At 42.7% G+C, this 20,263-nt stretch overlaps 1 protein-coding gene across 2 annotated transcripts in view; it reads right to left on the reverse strand.

The window, feature by feature from the left end:
- Positions 1–819: 819 nt before the first annotated feature.
- LOC140467509 (serine/threonine-protein kinase TBK1-like) overlaps positions 820–20,263 on the reverse strand; it is a 57,376-nt gene continuing 37,932 nt past the window's right edge. Inside the window, exons 12-21 of one of the 2 annotated variants that reach the window (XM_072563930.1) lie at positions 15,624–15,725; positions 14,791–14,851; positions 13,814–13,926; positions 11,498–11,574; positions 10,702–10,741; positions 8,908–9,009; positions 7,770–7,866; positions 6,088–6,194; positions 4,820–4,891; positions 820–2,294 (exon numbers count right to left, since the gene is read on the reverse strand). In XM_072563930.1, the coding sequence (XP_072420031.1) occupies positions 2,264–2,294; positions 4,820–4,891; positions 6,088–6,194; positions 7,770–7,866; positions 8,908–9,009; positions 10,702–10,741; positions 11,498–11,574; positions 13,814–13,926; positions 14,791–14,851; positions 15,624–15,725 (802 nt within the window). In that variant the 3' untranslated portion in view covers positions 820–2,263. The remainder of the gene's footprint in view (positions 2,295–4,819; positions 4,892–6,087; positions 6,195–7,769; positions 7,867–8,907; positions 9,010–10,701; positions 10,742–11,497; positions 11,575–13,813; positions 13,927–14,790; positions 14,852–15,623; positions 15,726–20,263) is intronic. The other variant, XM_072563931.1, reaches the window with a different exon arrangement.

Raw genomic sequence — 20,263 nt, forward strand, 5'->3', positions numbered from 1 at the left:
TGGCCAGTTGCTCCCTCATAGCTCCATATTTCCCTTTATTCAACTGAAATATTGTCACTTCAGATTGTACCCACTCCCTCTCAAATTGCAGATTGAAGCTTATTGTGTTATGGTCACTACTTCCCAATGGCTCCTTCACTTCGAGGTCACTGACCAATTCTGGTTCGTTACACAATACCAGATCCAGAATCGCCTTATCCCTGGTCGGCTCCAGCACCAGCTGCTCTAAAAATCCATCTCTGAGGCACTCCACAAAGTCTCTTTCTTGAGGCCCGATACCATCCTGATTCTCCCAGTCTACCTGCATGTTAAAATCCCCCATAACAACTGTAGTAACATCTTTGCGACAAGCCAATTTCAGCTCCTGATTCAACTTACCTCCAACATCCAGACTACTGTTTGGGGGCCTGTAGATGACTCCCATGAGGGTCTTTTTACCCTTAGTGTTTCGAAGCTCTATCCACACTGACTCTACATCCCCTGACTCTAGGTCCGCCCGCGCAAGGGACTGAACATCCTCCCTTACCAACAAGGCCACCCCACCCCCTCTGCCCGTCAGTCTATCCTTACGATAGCACGTGTAGCCTTGAATATTCATTTCCCAGGCCCTGTCCCCATGAAGCCACGTCTCAGTTATCCCCACAATATCGTGCAAAAATCACGAATGGACTTGTCTGAAAAGAATAGTCAAGAAAGGTAATAGAACAATGCAGAGACTCAGCAGGTCTGGCAGCATCTGTGGAGAAAGAAACAGAGTTTATGTTTTGAGTTACACATGACTTTTCTTTAGAAAGGACCTGCTGCATTTGTGTACAAATATTTATTCTGATTTCAAGTCTCCAGAATTCACAGTACTTTGTTTTTTAATTGATTAATGGTTTTTATTTCAAAAATGCTTCATTTGTACACAGCCTTAGTCAGACCCTATTTGGAGAACCACCTTTCAATTTCTGGACAGGAATGATATCTTATGAGTGGAATCAGTGCGATATGAGCTGATTAATGTTGAGGTGTCAATTATGACCACACAGTTGTATTGACAGAGCTGGTATCCCCATGTGTTTGGGTGATTCAGCTGCTTGTGGTGTTGGGACCCAAAACAAGGGGCAGGACCTTTAACATCAGAGCCAGGTCATAAAGAACTGAAAGCAGCAATCAGTCTTCTAAACAGAATTGGACACATCTCCAAAAGATTGCAAGTGCTGGGTGGCAGCTGGAACTTTCAAGATTGAGATGAGAGATTTTGTTAGACAAGAGCATCGAGGAATATGAAGTAAAGGTAGGAAAATGGAACCGGAGCACAGTTCAGCCAGGATCTGATAGAATGGAACAGTAGGGACTCCTCTTGTTTTACAGTGCATTTCTTGGCGAAGTTGAACTATGGGGTTGAGGAAGATCCCAGGATTGATTCCTGGTCTGAACAACAGAGAGAATGCAGTTGAACAGGTACAACTAGGTGATGCATTGCACCATAGTGTCTTCTGAATGTGCGTTGATAGCAGGAGAGGACAGCACTTGATCACTGTAGCTCCTAGAGATGCACAGCTCTCCAACACTCGCTGTCTACACTGATGCAGAATGACCATGTGATCCTGATTTGGGACAGGAGCCAATATCCGTGGACCTGGAGTCAAGTGAGATTCAGTGGATCCAGGAATCGATGACGATTATGTTGTAGGGTGACTGATTCAGATCAAGAAAGGAGAGAGGAAGATTGTTCACTTTGTATTGATAGCGTAGAGTCATTTGATGTTTTATTGCTGATAGAAGCAACCTCCATTTAATGTTCAATGTCATTAGCTTCCCTGAGTATTCAATAATGAGGCTAATCTTCACAATGTCCCCGTTCTGAAGGGTGAGGGAGTACAAATTGAGTCACATATACTCACAAATATTGATTTTCATTAGGTTTAGCTATAAGCGTTTCTGATGCGATTACTCATGCGATGCAATAGATTGTTCCCTTCTTCAATAGTTTATATGGATGTTAGCAAGGCAGGAGCCATTTTTCCTGATTTATCTTTCCAATAAGTTGCTGAAATGAAATTGCAGAGAGATGTAAACTCAGTTGCCTATTTTACACAATCCAGGAAGTGGGAGGGTGCAGCTTGACCATTATTTTGCTCTTTAATAAGTATATCCAGCCAGGTTTTGGTACTAGTTCAGCCACATCATGATCCTTCAAATGTCGTGGCAATGAAATATAAAGTGACAGCACAAAAGACACCACGCCCCCACCACATTCATCTTCAATGTGTGGGTCTCAGACACCGTGAGGCTTCTGGACACTGAGCCTGGTGATGAAAACACACTCCGTTACTGCACAGCATAAACTGATAATGCACTACCACGTGATACAGCATATACGGGAGTTTTACACACAGAAACATGTGGTTGTTATGATAGAATGTACACAGTGTTATACCAACTACCAACGTCCAATGAGACTTAGAGATGGGAAATAAATGTTGGCCTAGCCAGCAACACCCATGAATGAGTAAATAAAATGAACTGGGTTCAGCATTTGTTACCTGTCCCTAGTTAGCCTTGAGAAGGTGGGGGTGAGCTTCCTTCCTGAACCGCTGCAGTCCACGTGCCGTGGGTAGACCCACAATGACAGTGAGAGAAAGTGAGGACTGCAGGTGCTGGAGAGTCAGAGTTGAAAAGTGTGGCGCGAGGAAATCACAGCAGCTCAGGTAGCATCTGAGCAGCAGGAGAGTTGATGTTTCAAGAATAAATTCTTCATTCCTGATGAAGGCCTTATGCCCGAAATGTTGACTCTCCTGCACCTTGGCACGCTGCCTGACCTGCTGTGTTTTTCCAGCGTCACACTTTTCGACTTGGACTGACAATGCCGTGAGGGAGGAAGTTTCAGGATTTTGACCCAGTCACTCTGAAGGAACGGTGATATATTTCCAAGTCAGGATGGTGAGAGGCTTGGGGAGGGATGGCTGGGGAGATCTTGCGGGTGATGATGTTTTCGTATGCTGGATGCCCATGACCTTCTAGGTGGTGAGGTCACGGGTTTGAAAGGTGCTGTGTGAGAGACACTTGGAGAGATGTTGCAATGCATCTCATCGATGGTACACACTGTTGCCACTCTGTGGTGGGGAATGGAAGGACTGATTGCTGAAGGTTACGGATGTGGTGCCCATCGAAAGGGCTCCTTTATCTTGGATGGTGTCAAGCATCTTGAGTGTTGTTGGAGCTGCACCCATCCAGGCAAACAGGGAATATCCCATCACACCCTTGACTCGTGCCTTGTAGATGATGGACAGAATCTGGGGAGTCAGAATTCCCAGCACCTGACCTGCTCTTGGAGCTATTGTGTTTATATGACAAGTCCAGTTTATTGTCTGGTCAATGGTGACCCTCACGATATTGATAATGGGAAATTTAACAATGGTAATGCCATTGAATGTGAAGGAGAGTTGCCAATGTGACAGTATTATACCCAGTAACATATGGTACTATATATAGCATGCACAATGATCTATTTAGTAATAGAGTGACATATAATAGCACTGTATCCAGTAACACAGTTTGCTATTGTAATAATCAACTTCATTTATGTCACTCCTTTAGGTAGACGAATGTCCCAAACTGTTGTATAGGTTTTTAAGAATTCTCTGATAGAATGAGTGCATCACCAACAAGGCCAGCATCTATTGGCTGTCCCTTATTGTTACTGAACTGAGTGGCTTGCTATGCAAGGGCCAGTTAAGTGTCAACCCCATTGTTGTAGGCCATACCAGGTAAGGACAGTAGACTTCCTTCCCGAACAGACATTAGTGAACTCGGGGGTTTTTTAAACAAAAAATTATAGTTATCATGATTACCATTACCGAGACTAGCTGCATATCTCAGGCTTACTCTACCAGATGCTGTAGGATTTGAACCTTCATCCCAGAGAATTAGCCTCAGCATCTGGTTAAACTAATCCAGTGACATTACCACTGCATCACCATTGTCCATATGCACAAAGAGAAAATTACTGACATCGAACTAAACCAATGAGTGACCAAAAGATTTGTCAATGTGAGTAATTGTAAGGAGGGAGGTTAAATAGATGGGTCAGGGTGGGGGAGTATTCCAAAGCAAGGTGGCTGAAGGGAGAGTCACCAAAGTGAGACATGAGAGTTTGGGATGCGTGATGGCTAAGAATCAGAGATATATACACTTTAGGGAATTTGTGGGCCTGGTGAACATTAGAGGCAGGGAGAGGCAAGGCACAGAACACATTAAACAGAAGGGTGTGAATGCTCAATCTGAGGCATTGGAGACTGCTTGATAACCTTCAAAAGGGAAGTGTTTCATTGAATAAGCACCTTTACAGAACTATGGGATGAGGGAAGAGGCACAGAACTAAATGTTCTAGATTAAATAGCTTCTTCTGTGTTGTGTTATTCAAACATTCTATTCCACAACATAGATTCACGGTGAACCAATATGCTTGGGTTTTTGCTGACTGAGAAGGACTTTCTGCAGAATAGGATACAGACAGCACGTTTTTAAACTCCAGTGTATAGACTGTGGAAGATGAGATGCAAGACTCTCATCTTCTCATCTGCAAGGTAACGACAGCGTAGATATGAGGTTCTGCAGCAATTGAGCTGAGGCAGGGGTAGACTCAGGTGATGAAATGGAGGGAGAAATAGGCAGACCCTCAGGTCAAGATGATCTAGGCCACTGAGGCTGGGGAAGATCTGGTTCAAACGGAGACAGTGGTTGGGATTGGGGTGAGAGTTTGAGAGTGAAGCTGAAAACCAAGGCTTTAAACTTCTTTCCAATCTTTACTATACTGAAGGACATTGTTTACCTCTCGATGATCAAGTTGTTCTGTTCCAGTTCCCATAACACACCTTCCATTTCCTTTTTGAGCTGCTTCATCCTGTTAACACATAGATAAGTTCAAAGGTTTTCATCCTTGCTGCCCAAGACTGGCATCTTCAATGAATTGGACCAAACAGGACTGTAAGATTTCTGTACAGTCCCCATTCAAAGCTCAATGATATTTTTGAGATGATGTAAAACAAAACCGTGTTCTAGTTAAGTAATGATCTGCACTGCTTCACTTTGCAGTGTTTTTTTTTAAGTTCACAAGACATGGGCATCACAGGCTGGGCCAGCATTTACTGTCCATGTTAACTTGCCCAGAGGTGGGGTTAAGAGTCTTCCACATTACTGTAGGTCTGGAGTCGTATGTAGGCCAGACCAGGTAAGGACGGCAGATTTGCTTTCCTAAAGCATTGAACCAGATGGATATTTGCAGCAATTGTCAATGGTCACTATTAGACCAGCTTTCCAATGCCAGATTATTTTTTATTGAATTGAAATATCACTGCTTACCATTCAAACCCATGTACCAGAACATTAAGCCTGGACGTCTCGATTACTGGTCCACTGACAATGCCACTAAATCCAGACCCCACTCCCTTGGTGACATCTCCACCACTGATGTCGGCACCATTAGTGGGATGTTACTGGAAAAGGCTAGTCATGTCAGTGTTTCTTGGATTTCATTGTCATCCCTCGGAGACAGTGGTCTCGAGTGACCTGGCAGCTTGTTCGAGAGTACAACCACATGGCTGCTTGCAAATGTACAAGAGTAATTGGAGAGAAGCACAGTGTTTGGGAGGAATAGGTCATTTTCAAAGCTGAAAGTGATCCAGGTGAACCTTAATCCTGCTGCTTACCATCCCTCTGGCTGGAGGGTAAACTACTGTAACTGTAAACACCTATCATTAACTCCTACTTTACATCTCAGCCACTCCCTTATCACTATTAGTACTCCTTTTGTGTTTTGCTCTGGGCACCCTCACCATCTGTTCCATTTGCTCCTCCTCCTCCCTCTGTCAACAACATTTTAAGAAAAACTTCCAGCTTCTTTCGGTAATGAAGAAGATTGATCTTGATTTGAAACGTTAACTCTGTTTTTAAGGTTTTGAATCAGGTCTTTCAGGTTGACCATGATGTAGAGATTCCCAGAGGGGACAATGTCACAGAATATTTCTGTTTTCTATTAGATTTGGCAAAATGCTGTACTCTCCCAATTCAGGGACCTCCCTCTGAATACTTGCTCCCCACCTGATTGTCATATCCATGCATTTCTGCTCAGAGCCATCACTAGGAGCTGGTATTTTGGTCACAGATTGTTGTTCTGCTTGAAGCCTCAGCAGCCCCTGGTCTAATATCTGCAATTACAAAGAAAGAGAAGATTGTCATTTTCAATTCCTGGAGACTCCCAGACACACAGAGAATTGGTGACTTTGGGTTTAGACTTGAATAAAGGCACTTAACACCATACCACCAGCTTTTTGATATTCTTCTATTGAAACTAAGAAGTGATTGTTGTATTCACTCGCACTGTTCGAGATGATGGGGTCACAGCAACACAACTCTATTTATGAAATTTCTGACAGTTAATAACATTCATGGGGGATACATTCTGGTGACTCTTTCATTTAAGAAAAAATAACTTCAATTAAGTCCCGTTTTAGTAGACAGTGCTGAATACTAACTCACAGCTCTACAGAAAGACTCAATTTATCTACTGTGTATTTTCAGCTTTAATCTCAACAGAGTGGATCCTTTCTTTTCACTATTCACACCTATTATTAACTCCTACTTTACATCTCAGCCACTCCCTTATCACTATTAGTACTCCTTTTGTGTTTTGCTCTGGGCACCCTCACCATCTGTTCCACTTGCTCCTCCTCCTCCCTCTGTCAACAACATTTTAAGAAAAACTACCATTTTCCAGCTTCTTTCAGTAATGAAGAAAATTGATATTGATTTGAAACGTTAACTCTGTTTCACTCTCCACAGATGCTATCAGACCATGGTGTTTCTCCAGCATTTAGGAACAAGTGACTCTGAGGAAGAGTCATCTAGCCTCGAAACGTTAGCTTGCTCTCTCTCCATGGATGCTCTCTGACCCACTGTGATCTCCAGCATTTGTTGTTTTCTCCAGCATTTTCTGTTTCTAGTTTTGATTTGCTTCTGTTTTGGAGAATCTATCGTGTTTTTAATGATTTTAATTTTATGACAAATGAGTGTGTCGTTAAACCAAAAATAACTGTGGTTTTGTTGTGAAATAGGCGAAAGTGAGGACTGCAGATGCTGGACATTAGACTTGAGAGTGTGGTGCTGGAAAAGAACAGCAGGTCAGGGCAGCATCCGAAGAGCAGGATAATCGACATTTCGGGCAAAAGCGCTTCATCAGAATTGTGTTGTGAAATGCCAATCAGTTCAAACCACTTTCCATTCCATTTAATTACTACAGCTCAGAATATTCAATCAGATATAACTGTGTTTTCTGATAATCCTTCACCTTCAAACCACCATCGAACCTGACATCTGTCATAATGTTTTATCAAACATTTGTATGCTGAACTTCTCTTCCTCTTTGGTGTGAAGTTCAGATACCTAGTTGTCCCTGTGAGTGTGCTGTGCAGAAATTAAAGCTTTTCCCCCACTATTTCTCAGGTTCACGACATAATTTTTCACTCCCTCAGTCTTTTCTTTACCCCATGTTCTTCCAGTGCATAAATTAATCATGACCTTACCCAATATCCCAAATTGACCACACATTTGGGAGTCAGGATCACACACAATTACAAAGTTAGATCACTCATCATTTGAGCAGCAAACGTTTTTTTCGCATTTGTGGAGTCCAATTCCTGTCAGAACTGGTCTGTCTGCAGACATGACAGTCTTTTAAAGCATCCTTTAATAATCGGTGTATTTATTAGGGTCAGAGAACGTACCTTTTTCAAATGAACTTCGTGTTTCTCCAGCTCCTGACTGCAGTGCACACTCTGGTTTTTAAAGGTAATCAGTTGCTTTCGGGTCTCACAGCATATCCTGCAAAATGTGTTGTGGTTATCAATCTAGCCCATACCTTCATCCACAACCCTTTATTTCTGACTCATTATTCACACACACCCCTTATTTCTGACTCATTATTCATGCACACCCCTGTTAGATGCTATTTACAGCTCTCCAAATCCCTGCCAGTCCCAAGGACCTTCATTCTCGAGATCTGTGTCACTGGCAAGGCCAACATTCACAGCTGCAAACCAGGTTTGTTGTAAATTGTAAATCTGAGATAGGTCGATTCTGAGGAAGGGTCACCAGACCCGAAACATTAACTCTGATTTCTCTCCACAGATGCTGAGCTCTTCCTGTAATTTCTGTTTTTGTTTCTGATTTACAGCATGTGCAGGTCTTTTGGTTTTTGTATGGATAAATCCTTGATAAGCAAAAGTATTAAGGGATATGGGTCAAAGCCAGGTATATGGAGTTAGGCCACAGGTCAGCCATGATCTCATTGAATTAGTTGGAGGGGCTGAATGGCCTACCCCTGTTGCTCCATTCCTAGGAGGGTAAGATCAGGTTTCCTTCCCTACATTTCCAGTTTCTCTGCTCATGAGCGATCAATGTGTTCCTGTGAAAATTCAGTCCTTTTACAAACCTATTTCTGGACTGTAGAAACAAAATTTGAATTTTGAACATATCATGTTGGGCAGAATTCAGAATCAGTGAAGATACTGTCTCCTGAACTCAACCTTAAGTGCAGTGGGAAGCCAATGCTCTTATAAAGAACTATTCGACAATAGACTGCAGATGAGGTTCAATTTTCACCCGAGCTAACCATCCAACTGCCCGTCAGATATCAACCAGCTCTCAGATACTAACCCCCACAAGAGTCCCCAGACTCTAACCTCCAGTTGTTCTTCATTACTATGTTGCTGGCCTTGAGTCACCTACATCAGTCCTGGGGTAATTACCATCATGCCAACCTTTAGATATTTACCCAATTTGGGTGTCAAGCTTCAACTATTATCTCCACTGGTAATCCATGTAAACCAGCCCTCAGCCACATGTAGAGTCTTACTCACATACCTCATCCATTCTTTAGTAGAAGCCAACAGCTTTTGATATTTCTGGACACAATCCTCTCTGACTAACATCTGCACCTTCTTTGTATGCATTCCCATTTTGATCCTGGAATGTTAAAGAAATACCACAAATGCAAGATGTCCTTATGTTGGGCAATATAAACACCAGGGAAATTCCAAGGTCCAGAATTCAGGAACGTGTTAAAATATATGCAAAAGGCTTTACAATGAGAATGCGCTAACTTATAAAGGCATTATACAGTAGTGCTTTGCAAATTTAAACACTTTTAGAAATCCAACTCACTTCATTTAGATTGTCAGATACCCACCATGCTGGCAGATGAAACAACAATGGCAAATCTTTGATAAATTACTGGCTAGGTCCCAGATAGAACATTGTGTTCAATTCTGGGCTCCACACTTTCAGAAAGATGTCAAAATCTTGGAGGAGATTTGCTGAAATGGTATGAGCAATGGGGACTTCAGTGAATGTGGAGAGATAGAAGCTGGGATTGTTCTGCATAAGAGGGGTTCAGCAGGATTTTAACAGAGATGTTAAAAATTAAGAAGGGTTTTGATTGTTTTTCCTGATCCACTTGATTTCCACTGGCACTAAGATGGATTATCAGAAGGCTCAGATTTAAAGTTTCAGAAAACTTCCACCAGGTCAGAAATTAGAAATGTTTTTTTAAAATATACAAACGCAACAAATTGTGATCTGAATATTCTGTCTGAAAGGGTATTAAACCGAGATTTCATTTACATCTTCCAAAAGAGAATTAGATAATTATTTGGAATGTGAAATATTGCAACACAATGTTGAGGGTCAGTGGTGTGTGGTCTTTTATAGAGGCACAGATAAAAAAGCTGAATGGCATTCTGTTATATTGTACTTTCTATGAAATGTGCCATACTGCTAGAATTGGTCACGTCACTAGGAGTCAAGTGGCTTCTGCAATAGGCAGGAGTTTAAAGTTATACAATACTTCACTGTATTAACACCTTATGGAGGTATTTTTACAGTAAATTTGCTCACACCACAAATCTCACGACCAGCAATGGATTTGCGGATGAAATCCATCTGTTTTTGAGCAATTGGTTGATAGTTGTTTGGTAGAACAGAATGTGAGCATTGTTGAAAACAAGATGTTCAAGCTTTTCAACTTGTGCTCCATCAGGACATTTTGCAAGAACATCAACTTAATCAAAAACCTAACATTTGTACTGGAACAGAGGACAGGGCTAACTGGTTGGAAGTGGACTCTGGTTTGTAGAATTACTGCCATGTGGAATCACCAGTTAATGATGACTAACAGTTAGCAGCCAGGCTTTGTTTAAATTTTAAATCAGACAGATTGACTCTGATTGGTCAAAGCATTGCCCTGAAAAATAAATCAGCAAATGGCTGTGTGGAGTTGTAACAGTTACACTGTGTGTTGAGGATCCTTCCGCTTGACAGGATCAGGACCCCATATTCAATGTATCTGGCTTCCAATGTGAGTCTGACTGACAGGATTATTCAGCAACTTCTGTCCAATTGCAGAATGACATTTAATGTTGATTGAGGGAAAACACAGTCATTTTAATTATTCCATGAGATTTTTGATATATAACTGAACCACAAAATAACCTCTGTTCAGCATGGTGCCTCTGGCAAAGCAGCATTCCAAGACAATGTGCTCAATTTCCATTGTGGGACTTGTACTCACAATCTTCAGAGTCAGAAGCAGGATTGCTATCCATTGAGTCAAACTGACATTTTTTAACTGAAGCAAGACAAGTTATAAAAACAACTTACTTCTCAAATTTATGGATTTGCTCATCATTGTATTGAAGTTCTGAAAAAGAACAAGTATTGGATGGTGAGGATCACTGTGATTTTCAGTGCTTAATGCAAGCAAAGTCTGTATCTAATATGTAGGTATCATTTAACTGGGCACCCGCTGGAATCATTCACTGATTTCCAGTTGAATGGGGGCACGTATCAAGGCATTGAGTGAAAGCCAAGTTTAGGTTTGGCCTCATGCCCTGCTCTCTTCACTGCACTCCTGCTCCGTGCTGTCAAATATCCATCAGCATGACTTCCAAGTGCAGCCTGGCCAATGGGAAGAGCAGCCAGTCATTGTGGAAGCATATTCCAGATTGAGCTATAAGGGTGGATGTGGGGATCGGGGTGGGGTTCAGTGAGTACTGCAGATGCTGGAGTAAGATTCCACAAACTGCAATGGAATAAAAATATTGAGCTAGTTTGCCTTTGGTGACGTTCAGTGAAGGATAAATGTTTACAAGGACTCTGAGTGAACTCCTCTGCTTTATGAGGCACACAGGCACTCTTAAGTCAATTCATCAAGGTAAAGGCCTTAACGTTACATCTGAAAGTTGACACTGGTGTATGTGCAGTGCTCTCTCAATGCTGCCAACTGGGATTTATGCTAAATCTGTGCAGTGGGACAGCCTCACAACCTCCTGCATCAGAGGAGCGAGTGAGCAGATACTGGCTGCTTCATGTTCAGTGACAGCCTCTGAATCCCATTTGAGAGTGTGACATGTCTCCACTGTGAGGAATACAAACTCGTCATCAATTGGCTCCTTACTCATCTTCAGTCGGTCCTTTCTGAGCTGATGGTGAATAGAAGAAACTTTCTTCAGTAAAACGTCCACTTTTCCAACTCTACAAAATAATTAGATGACAGAAACGTTAATCATTCTTCATTTTCAACTGTTGTTACCATCTTTAATTCTCACCGCTGTTTTATTTCATGGGGTTGTCAGAATCTGACTCATTCTCTGTGAGTCTGTTTAGATCGAGAGTTATTTAAGCACCATAGCCAATGTGACCATGTCCTCACCCTCCATCAACACAGGGACACAGCTTCACATAGAGTGAAAAACAAGCAAATGAAGAACTTGCCCCTTTTGAGAGATCAAACTGCCCCAGAATACCTTCCTGCCGGTGTAGCAATTCTGAAGCATAGGTCACTGCTGTAATGTAGCAAATGCAGCTGCCAATTTTAAACTTTTTAAATTCACGTGTGGGACCTGGGTGTCATTGTCTGGTGCAGTATTTATTTCCTGTCTCTGGTTGTCCTTTTGAAATGGTTGTGGTGAGCTGCACAGCAAGATCACATGAAACAGCAACGTGAGGATGGTCTATCTGTCTGAACCAAATTGATTAAGGCTTCAGTATTGGCGGGACGTCAGGGATAACACCCCAGAATAGTGCTTTGGGATCTTTCACATCTACCTGTAAGGACTGGCAGGGCCTCTGTTTAATATCTTATCCAAAAGATATCACTGTGACAGTGCGGCACTCCCTCAGTACTGGTGCGGTTTACACGCTTCAGACACTACAGTGGGATGTGGACCCAGAACCTTTTGGTTCCAATGCAGCCACTATCAGGAACGGAAAATCTGGCTGATTCTTCTCTTCCCTAATCCTCGGGCACTGAAAGCAGTTGTAGCAGGAATTCCTGCTCAGCATAACCCAACCAGTTACAGAGGTGTGAATTTTGGTTTGTGCTTTTAAAGGCACTTAAAGAAAGAGAGATGTTCTGTTTAAATCTGAATGAACTCACTATGTGTCAGTCATGTTGTTAAGAAATTCACTTTAATCTACAGTTGGGAGTTTCTTGGTTGTCAGATAATTACTGACTGAGAGAACTTTGTGGGCAATTTTAAGTAAGGACAATACCAACTTTGTCTATCCTTCTGGTACAGTTAATGTCAATCAGAAGGAAGTAAGGTGAATTCAGGAGTGGCATATGTTGTACAGTATATCCAATGTTCCCTATTTGGGATTGATATAGGGTTAGTGGGATACAACAGGGCAGTGGGTTTAGTTTGGGATTGGTGGAGGACAATGGTGGAGACCTGAATGGATATAGGAATGATTCAGGGTGGTCAGCAGGAGCAGGATTAGTCTGGGATTGATACTGGGCTACAGAAAGATCACAAGAAAATTGCGTTAGAACTTACAAACATGAGAAGTAGGAACAGTAGACCATTCAGCCCATCCGAACTGCTACATCATTCAATCCAATCCTGGCTGATCTTGGACTTCAACTCCACTTTCCCACCCACTCCCCATATTCCTCAATTTCCTGAAAAGCAAAGAATTATCCATCTCCCTATTAAATATATTCAATGCTAACACATCCCCAGCTCTCTGGATTAGAAAATTCAAAATGTTAGCAACCTTTTCAAAAGTTCTGTTCACTTCAGTCCAAAACGATCTGCCCCTGAACTTGGAAAGTGCCCCATTTCCAGATAACCCAATCTGGGGGCAAATAGTCTAGTGTCAACCCTGTCAAGCCCCTTCAGAATCTTGGATATTTCAAAGAGCTCTCCTCTGATTCCTATAAATTTCAGAGAATACAGACCCAGTTAACTCAGCCTCTCATTAACGAACAATCATCTTATCCCAGACACCTACTGAGTGAACCTTTCCTGTTGTGCCTCTAATGCAAGCCTTAGATTTGGAGATCAAAACCGCACACACTATCCCGCATGAAGTCTCTCCAGAGCCCCTGTACAATGCTCAAGAGTTCTTTACTCCTGCACTCCAATCCCTTGCCAATAAAGGCTGATATGGCATTGACCTTCTTTGCTACTTTCATGCTAATATTCTTTTCCTTTTACCTGGACATGAATATTTCCAATTTTTACATCTTTCAAAACAATGCTATTTCATTCTTATGATCAAAATGAATGAGCTCCCACATTTCTCACTGTTCCATCTGTTCCATGGTCAGAGTGATTTATTGAGTTTGACGTAGGGCGATGGGAAGAGCAAGGGATTGGAATTAGTTTAGGAGTCTCGCAAAGGGCCAGCAGAAAGAGGGTGGGCCAAATGACCTCCGTCAGTGCCATAATCCTCATTGGGTCCAGCGTCTGAAGTAAACCGTGCTCACGTGCTGTCTGCGTGTTGTAAGTCTCGGTACTGGCACCATTCAGTTGTGATCTGCTCCAATTGCTTCTGAATGTTTTGAACACTATGGGAGCCGGTAACAATAAATTCCTGAGCCTGCAACACAAAATGATTTAACTTACACTCTTTATATTGTCTATTGGCCCAGTCACCCAGCATAACTGCAGTGTGAGTTAGAATCAAGCTCTCTCTACATTGTCCCTATTAAACACTCCCAGGTCAGGGACAGTGCAGGGTTAAATTCAGAGTAAAGCTGACTCTACAAGTTCTCTGTAAAATGTTCCTTGGACAGGAACAGTAGAGCCCTCCAGCATATGAACATGTGCACTTTTGCTTCCAAATATATTCCAGATAATGACATGGTTTCTCTTTATGTAACTGATCAGTGTCTGTGAAGAATTGATTTCTCTAATAAAAGCATTATCCCTATTTACCTCCTTCGTTTCAGCTTTTCTGATCATCATTGAAAGATTAATTAAGGTATTTATATTCACAATCTATTAATAAATCCATCAACAAGATTCCACATACTTTTCCTAGATACAGGAACAGAATGAGGCCTTTTGGCCCACTGAACCTGTTCTATCTTTCAACAACATCACAATTGATTTGTATGTTAACTCCATCTCCCCGCTGATATCCCTAAATGCAAACTGTCTTGGCTGACCTCAAGTTAAAATAAATTAATTGATTCTGCTCAGGATGAGATGGTACGGGGAAGGTGGAGGCAAGGTGGATGGCCATGGGGAGAGTTCTGTTGTTCCATTACCTTTCCTGTGAAGGAGGGACACCTGACTTCAGTTTAAATGGCAGAACGTCAGGGTCTGGATAGACCTTGCTGGAACTGAGCAAGGAAGTGATTGAGAATATTTTTCCCAATAACCTGGCACCAGTCAGAGCTCAAAGAGAATGAGTACAGGACTCTAAGGGTCAGAAACCAAAAATGATCAAATAACTTACTGACTGCAGCTTAACATGAAGAACTCCCATTTCCGTCAGATCCTGAGTCAGTGGTCCATATCTGTAAGGGAAAGTCCATCAATCAGCTTTGAGATGGGGGATTTCAAGATGGGGGTGTGGGGGGGGGTGTGGCATATTTTTAAGGTGAGAGGAAAGAGATTTTAAAAAGACATAAGAGGCAAATGGTTTACACAGAGTGTGTGGAACGAACTTCCTGAGGAAGTGGTGGATGTGGATACAATTACAATATTTAAAAGACATTTGGATAGGTACATGAATAAGGAAGGTTTGGAGGGATATGGGCCAGGAGCAGGTAGGTGGAATTATTTTGGTTTGGGATTATGTATGGTACGGGCTGGTTTTACCGAAGGGTCTGTTTCTGTGTTAATGACTCTATGACTCTGTAATCGGCCTGTGATCAGTTAAGATTACAATCCCCTTTCAGTCAGAGTTAATCAAGTCAGCTCAAGCCCAGAGAGGTTTGAGTTCAGAACACAGACTATCACATGCTGCACTGTCAGAGGGTCAGTGATGAGGAAGTGCCGCACTGTTAGAGGGTCAGTACTGAGGGAGTGCTGCACTGTCAGAGGGTCAGTACTGAGGGAGTGCTGCACTGTCAGAGGGTCAGTGCTGAGGGAGTGCCTCAGTGTTAGAGGGTCAGTACTGAGGGAGTGCTGTACTGTCAGAGGGTCAGTGCTGAGGTCCAGAGTCCACAATAAAGCATTTGAACAGTTTGCCAAAAAAAATCTGGAACTTGATGTATACTAGCCTTTTACTATCCTGTAACTGTGTGATATTCCTGATTAGGAATGACAGTCTCACGGAGTACTCACAGTTTGTGGACTTGCACCATGGTGTTCTGACAGAAACTTAGCTTCAGATTCAACATTGTCAATTGCTGATGGATTGTCCCACATTCTTTCTTCAAAATTGCACTGGAACAGAAAATGCAATATTTACAATGTCGATCAGATCATTCATCAAACGCACTCATTGATAATTGAACCCAAAGCATTGTCTCCATCTCCAGTCAGTAAATCCATGATCTGCCAATCATCCCATTGTGGGATTAAAACATCAATTGCCCAATTATTAATGAGACAAGTTCACAATGCTTAAACCAGAGTTATCGCTCGGAACAAGAGTGACACTTAGTCAAGGAGACTTTTAGTGCAGGAAGGATGTTCTGCTGCAGTTTCAGTTATGACCCACTCTCCCAAACATACCCCCTATCATAGGCTCAGAGGGAATGACCGATTATTTACTGTCGTCCTGTTTGACCACAGTATGACACCCATCCCATGGAGCAGAACCTTGAGCATAGAGACACCGTCACTGAACCATGACCTCTCTTCCAAACAGCTTGGGACACAACCACTCAGTTATGAACCTCAGGATGGTCACAGCTGAGGAAGGCCTTTCAATCCATCTTAAGTTATCCATTCAGAGTTCCTTCATTATAACAATGTCACTGTCATGCCTTGGTGTTCATTGTACAGGTAACTGTACTGTTTGAACCAGGGCTCACTGATCTGATTGCTTTAAAGCAATACTGCACGGTAAGCTTTCCCGTACACAGGTCTCCAAAGCCTTCTCTCTTGGCTTAAGACCCAAAGTTCCTTGAGACTTTTATCAGAACTTGACACTGGGATATATCTCCTTGTTCCCATCCTGTTTCCATGGATCAAATGTGGCCCCTGTTTCTTAGCAACCAGAACAGCATTGAACATTCAGGATATTGTCAATCTAGAACAGGGACAAGTTCAATCAAAATTAATTTGACGAGTATGTGAGAATTTAATGTGCAACAGCATACTATCTAAACATAACCATGGTCAAACTTTACCCTCTCACCAAAGAAGAAGAACAAAGAATAATACAGCACAGGAACAGTCCCTTTGGCCCTCCAAGCCTGTGCTGCCACATTTGACCCTTCCATATTAAAACGGTCTTCATTTACAGGATCCATATCCCTCTATTCCCTTCCTATTCATGTACTCATCCAGCTGCTTCTTGAATGCTGCTGTTGTGTCTGCTTCCCCCACCTCCTCTGGCAGCATGTTCCAGACACTCACCACCCTTTGTGTGAACAACTTGCCTCGCACATCTCTTTTAAACATCCCTCCTCGCACCTTGAACCTGTGTCCCCTAGTAATTGACCCCTCCACCCTGGGAAAAAGCCTCACACTTCCCACTCTATCCATGCCATTCGCAATCCTATAAACTTCTATCAGATCACCCCTCAACCTCCTGCGTTCCAGTGAAACCAAACCCAGTCTATCAAACCTTTCTTCATAGCTAAAATCCCCCAGACCAGGTAACATCCTGGTAAACCTTTTCTATACCCTCTCCGAAGCAGCCACACCCTTCTGGTAGTGCGGTGACCAGAACTGTACACAATATTCCAAGTGTGGCCTAACTAAAGTTCTGCAAAGCTGTAGCATAATTTGCCTATCCTTATATACAATGCCTCTTTCAATGAAGTTAAAAATCACACAACACCAGGTTATAGTCCAACAGGTTTATTTGGAAGCACTAGCTTTCGGAGCAATGCTCCTTCATTGGGAGGATTTAAACCAGTAAGGTGGGGGGGGGGGGGGGGAGGGTAGGACCCAGGGAGGTAGTGAGGAAAGAGATCGATCTGAGATGGGTACAGCTGAGAACAGACGTGAGTCAAACAGTCAGGGCAGGCAGGGACAAGGTAGGACTAATAAATTAAACTGCATTTATTTCAATGCAAGGGGCCTAACAGGGAAGGCAGATGAACTCAGGGCATGGTTAGGAACATGGGACTGGGATATCATAGCAATTACAGAAACATGCCTCAGGGATGGGCAGGACTGGCAGCTAAATGTTCCAGGATACAAATGCTACAGGAAAGATAGAAAGGGAGGCAAGAGAGGAGGGGGAATGGCATTTTTGATAAAGGATAACATTACAGCTGTGCTGAGGGAGGATATTCCCGGAAATACATCCAGGGAAGTTATTTAGGTCGAATTGAGAAATAAGAAAGGGTTGACCACCTTATTGGGATTGTATTATAGACCCCCCAATAGTCAGAGGGAAATTGTGAAACAAACTTGTAAGGAGATCTCAGCTATCTGTAAGAATAATAGGGTGGTTATGGTAGGGGATTTTAACTTTCCAAACATCGACTGGGACTTCCATAGTGTTAAAGGTTTAGATGGAGAGGAATTTCTTAAGTGTGCACAAGAGAATTTTCTGATTCAGTATGTGGATAAACCTACTGGAGAAGGTGCAAAACTTGACCTACTCTTGGGAAATAAGGCAGGGCAGGTGACTGAGGTGTCAGTGGGGGAGCACTTTGGGGCCAGTGACCATAATTCTGTTTGTTTTAAAATAGTGATGGAAAAGGATAGACCAGATCGAAAAGTTGAAGTTCTAAATTGGAGAAAGGCCAATTTTGACGGTATTAGGCAAGAACTTTCAAAAGCTGGTTGAAGGCAGATGTTTGCAGGTAAAGGGACGGCTGGAAAATGGGAAGCCTTCAGAAATGAGATAACGAGAATCCAGAGAAAGTATATTCCTGTCAGTGTGAAAAGGAAGGCTGGTATGTATAGGGAATGCTGGATGACTAAAGAAATTGAGGGTTTGGTTAAGAAAAAGAAGGAAGCAATGCCAGGTATAGACAGGATGGATCGAGTGAATCCTTAGAAGAGTATAAAGGCAGTAGGAGTATACTTAAGAGGGAAATCAGGAGGGCGAAACGGGGACATGAGATAGCTTTGGCAAATCGAATTAAGGAGAATCCAAAGGGTTTTTACAAATATATTAAGGACAAAAGGGTAACTAGGGAGAGAATAGGGCCCCTCAAAGAACAGCAAGGTGGCCTTTGTGTGGAGCCACAGAAAATGGGAGAGATAATAAAATTAATATTTTGCATCAGTGTTTACTGTGGAGAAGGATATGGAAGATATAGATGGTAGGGAAATAGATGGTGAATCTTGCAAAATGTCCAGATTACAGAGGAGGAAGTGCTGGATGTCTTGAAACAGTTAAAGGTGGATAAATCCCCAGGACCTGATCAGGTGTACCCGAGAACTCTGTGGGAAGCTAGAGAAGTGATTGCTGGGCCTCTTGCTGAGATATTTATGTCATCGATAGTCACAGGTGAGGTGCCGGAAGACTGGAGGTTGGCAAACGTGGTGCCACTGTTTAAGAAGGGCGATAAGGACAAGCCAGGGAACTATAGACCAGTGAGCCTGACCTCGGTGGTGGGCAAGTTGTTGGAGGGAATCCTGAGGGACAGGATGTACATGTATTTGGAAAGGCAAGGACTGATTAGGGATACTCAACATAGCTTTGTGCGTGGGAAATCATGTTTCACAAACTTGATTGAGCTTTTTGAAGAAGCAACAAAGAAGATTGATGAGGGCAGAGCAGTAGATGTGATCTATGTGGACTTCAGTAAGGTGTTCGACAAGGTTCCCCATGGGAGACTGATTAGCAAGGTTAGATCTCATGGAATACAGGGAGAACTAGCCATTTGGATACAGAACTGGCTCAAAGGTAGAAGACAGAGGATGGTGATGGAGGGTTTTTTTCAGACTGGAGGCCTGTGACCAGTGGAGTGCCACAAGGATTGGTGCTGGATCCTCTACTGTTTGTCATTTACATAAATGATTTGGATGCGAGCATAAGAGGTACAGTTAGTAAGTTTGCAGATGGCACCAAACTTGGAGGTGTAGTGGACAGCGAAGAGGGTTACCTCACATTACAACAGGATCTGGACCAGATGGGCCAATGGGCTGAGAAGTGGCAGATGGAGTTTCATTCAGATAAATGCGAGGTGTTGCATTTTGGGAAAGCAAATCTTAGCAGGACTTATACGCTTAATGGTAAGGTCCTAGGGAGTGTTGCTGAACGAAGAGACCTTGGAGTGCAGGTTCATAGCTCCTTGAAAGTGGAGTCACAGGTAGATAGGATAGTGAAGAAGGCGTTTGGTATGCTTTCCTTTATTGGTCAGAGTATTGAGTACAGGAGTTGGGAGGTCATGTTGCAGCTGTATAGGACATTGGTCAGGCCACTGTTGGAATATTGCATGCAATTCTGGTCTCCTTCCTATCGGAAAGATGTTGTGAAATTTGAAAGGATTCAGAAAAGATTTACAAGCATGTTGCCAGGGTTGGAGGATTTGAGCTACAAGGAGAGGCTGAACAGGCTGGGGCTGTTTTCCCTGGAGTGCAGAGGCTGAGGGGTGACCTTATAGAGGTTTACAAAGTTATGAGGGGCATGGATAGGATAAATAGACAATGTCTTTTCCCTCGGGTCGGGGAGTCCAGAACTAGACAGCGTAGGTTTAGGGTGAGAGGGGAAAGATATAAAAGAGATCTAAGGGGCAACTTTTTCAGACAGAGGGTGGTATGTGTATGAAATGAGCTGCCAGAGGATGTGGTGGAGGCTGGTACAATTGCAACATTTAAGAGGCATTTGGATGGGTGTATGAATAAGA

Source organism: Chiloscyllium punctatum, chromosome 45 (genome assembly GCF_047496795.1).
Source record: "Chiloscyllium punctatum isolate Juve2018m chromosome 45, sChiPun1.3, whole genome shotgun sequence".
Taxonomy (NCBI): domain Eukaryota; kingdom Metazoa; phylum Chordata; class Chondrichthyes; order Orectolobiformes; family Hemiscylliidae; genus Chiloscyllium; species Chiloscyllium punctatum.